Raw genomic sequence first — 1,089 nt, 5'->3', positions numbered from 1 at the left:
AGGCAGGAGGAGGTGGAGCGGCGCCTGCCCCGGCGGCGGCTGCTGCTGCTGGCCCGGCACGAGCCCGTCCTGCGCTGGGTGCGCGACTGCGACCACGCCCTGTACCAGGGGCTGGTGGAGATCCTGGTGCCCGACGTGCTGCGCCCCATCCCCAGTGAGCCCCCAAATCCCCCGGACCCCCCAGAACCCCCCGAGAACCTCCCCAACCCGGCACGGCCCCAGAACGGCCTCCAGAGGGACCCAGCTTTCCTCAGACCCTCCCAGGGAGGATCTACACCCTTAAACCATCACCCAGACCCCCTAAAGTTTGTTGTGGCCCTTCAAAGGCCTCCCAAATGAGCCCCCCCAGTGCCCCAAATCCCTCTTTTGCCGCCCCTTTGCAGGTGCCTTGACCCAGGCGATCCGGAACTTTGCCAAGAGCCTGGAGAGCTGGTTGGGGAACGCCATGGTCAGCATGCCCGAGGAGATGGTCCGAGTCAAGGTGGGCTCTGGGGGGGAAATGGGGGAGCACAGTGGGGTTGGGAGGGGGCAGCGGGGGGGTTTGAGTCTCGGTGTTGGGGTTTGGGGGGTTGTGCTGGATTTGGGGGGAGTTGGGGGGGTCCTGGAGGCCTAAAGAGGGGTTTAGGGGGGTGTTGTGGGTTTTGAGGGGCCCTTGGGGGGGACCTGGGGTGTGGAGTGTGGTCATGGTGGGTCCTGGGGCGGATTGGGGGTTTCAGGAGGTGATGTGGGGGGTGTGGGGGTGCTGTCCCGAGCTCTGGGGGGGCTCTGAGGGTTCCCGGTGCCCCCCCGAGCCCGCGGTTTCCCCGCAGGCAGCGGCGGCCGGGGCGTTCGCGCAGACCCTGCGGCGCTACACGTCCCTGAACCACCTGGCACAGGCGGCCCGGGCCGTGCTGCAGAACACGGCCCAGATCAGCCAAATGCTCAGCGACCTCAACCGCGTCGACTTCGCCAACGTCCAGGTGGGGGGGACCCCAAACGGGGCCGGGGAGGCTGAGCCGGGTCCAGCCCGAGAGCCGGGGGGGCTCCCCTGCGAGAGGAGATCCAGCCCCGCGCTCCCGGGAGCCGGGCCGGGCTGGGGGTGAGGGGTGG

The 1,089-nt window shown here is 69.1% G+C and overlaps 1 protein-coding gene across 1 annotated transcript in view; it reads left to right on the top strand.

Moving 5' to 3' along the window:
* Nucleotides 1-1,078, top strand: part of LOC107199606 (MHC class II regulatory factor RFX1-like) — a gene marked incomplete at its 3' end in the record, with an annotated part of 3,781 nt that extends 2,703 nt beyond the window's left edge. The window contains exons 7-9 of the mRNA XM_015616922.1: nucleotides 3-154; nucleotides 384-481; nucleotides 810-1,078. Coding sequence (XP_015472408.1) covers nucleotides 3-154; nucleotides 384-481; nucleotides 810-1,078 — 519 coding nt within the window. The remainder of the gene's footprint in view (nucleotides 1-2; nucleotides 155-383; nucleotides 482-809) is intronic.
* Nucleotides 1,079-1,089: the final 11 nt, after the last annotated feature.

The sequence above is a fragment of the Parus major genome, unplaced genomic scaffold, assembly GCF_001522545.3.
Source record: "Parus major isolate Abel unplaced genomic scaffold, Parus_major1.1 Scaffold1336, whole genome shotgun sequence".
In the NCBI taxonomy this organism is placed as follows: Eukaryota; Metazoa; Chordata; class Aves; order Passeriformes; family Paridae; genus Parus; species Parus major.
This window is presented reverse-complemented; position numbering and strand designations above follow the sequence as displayed.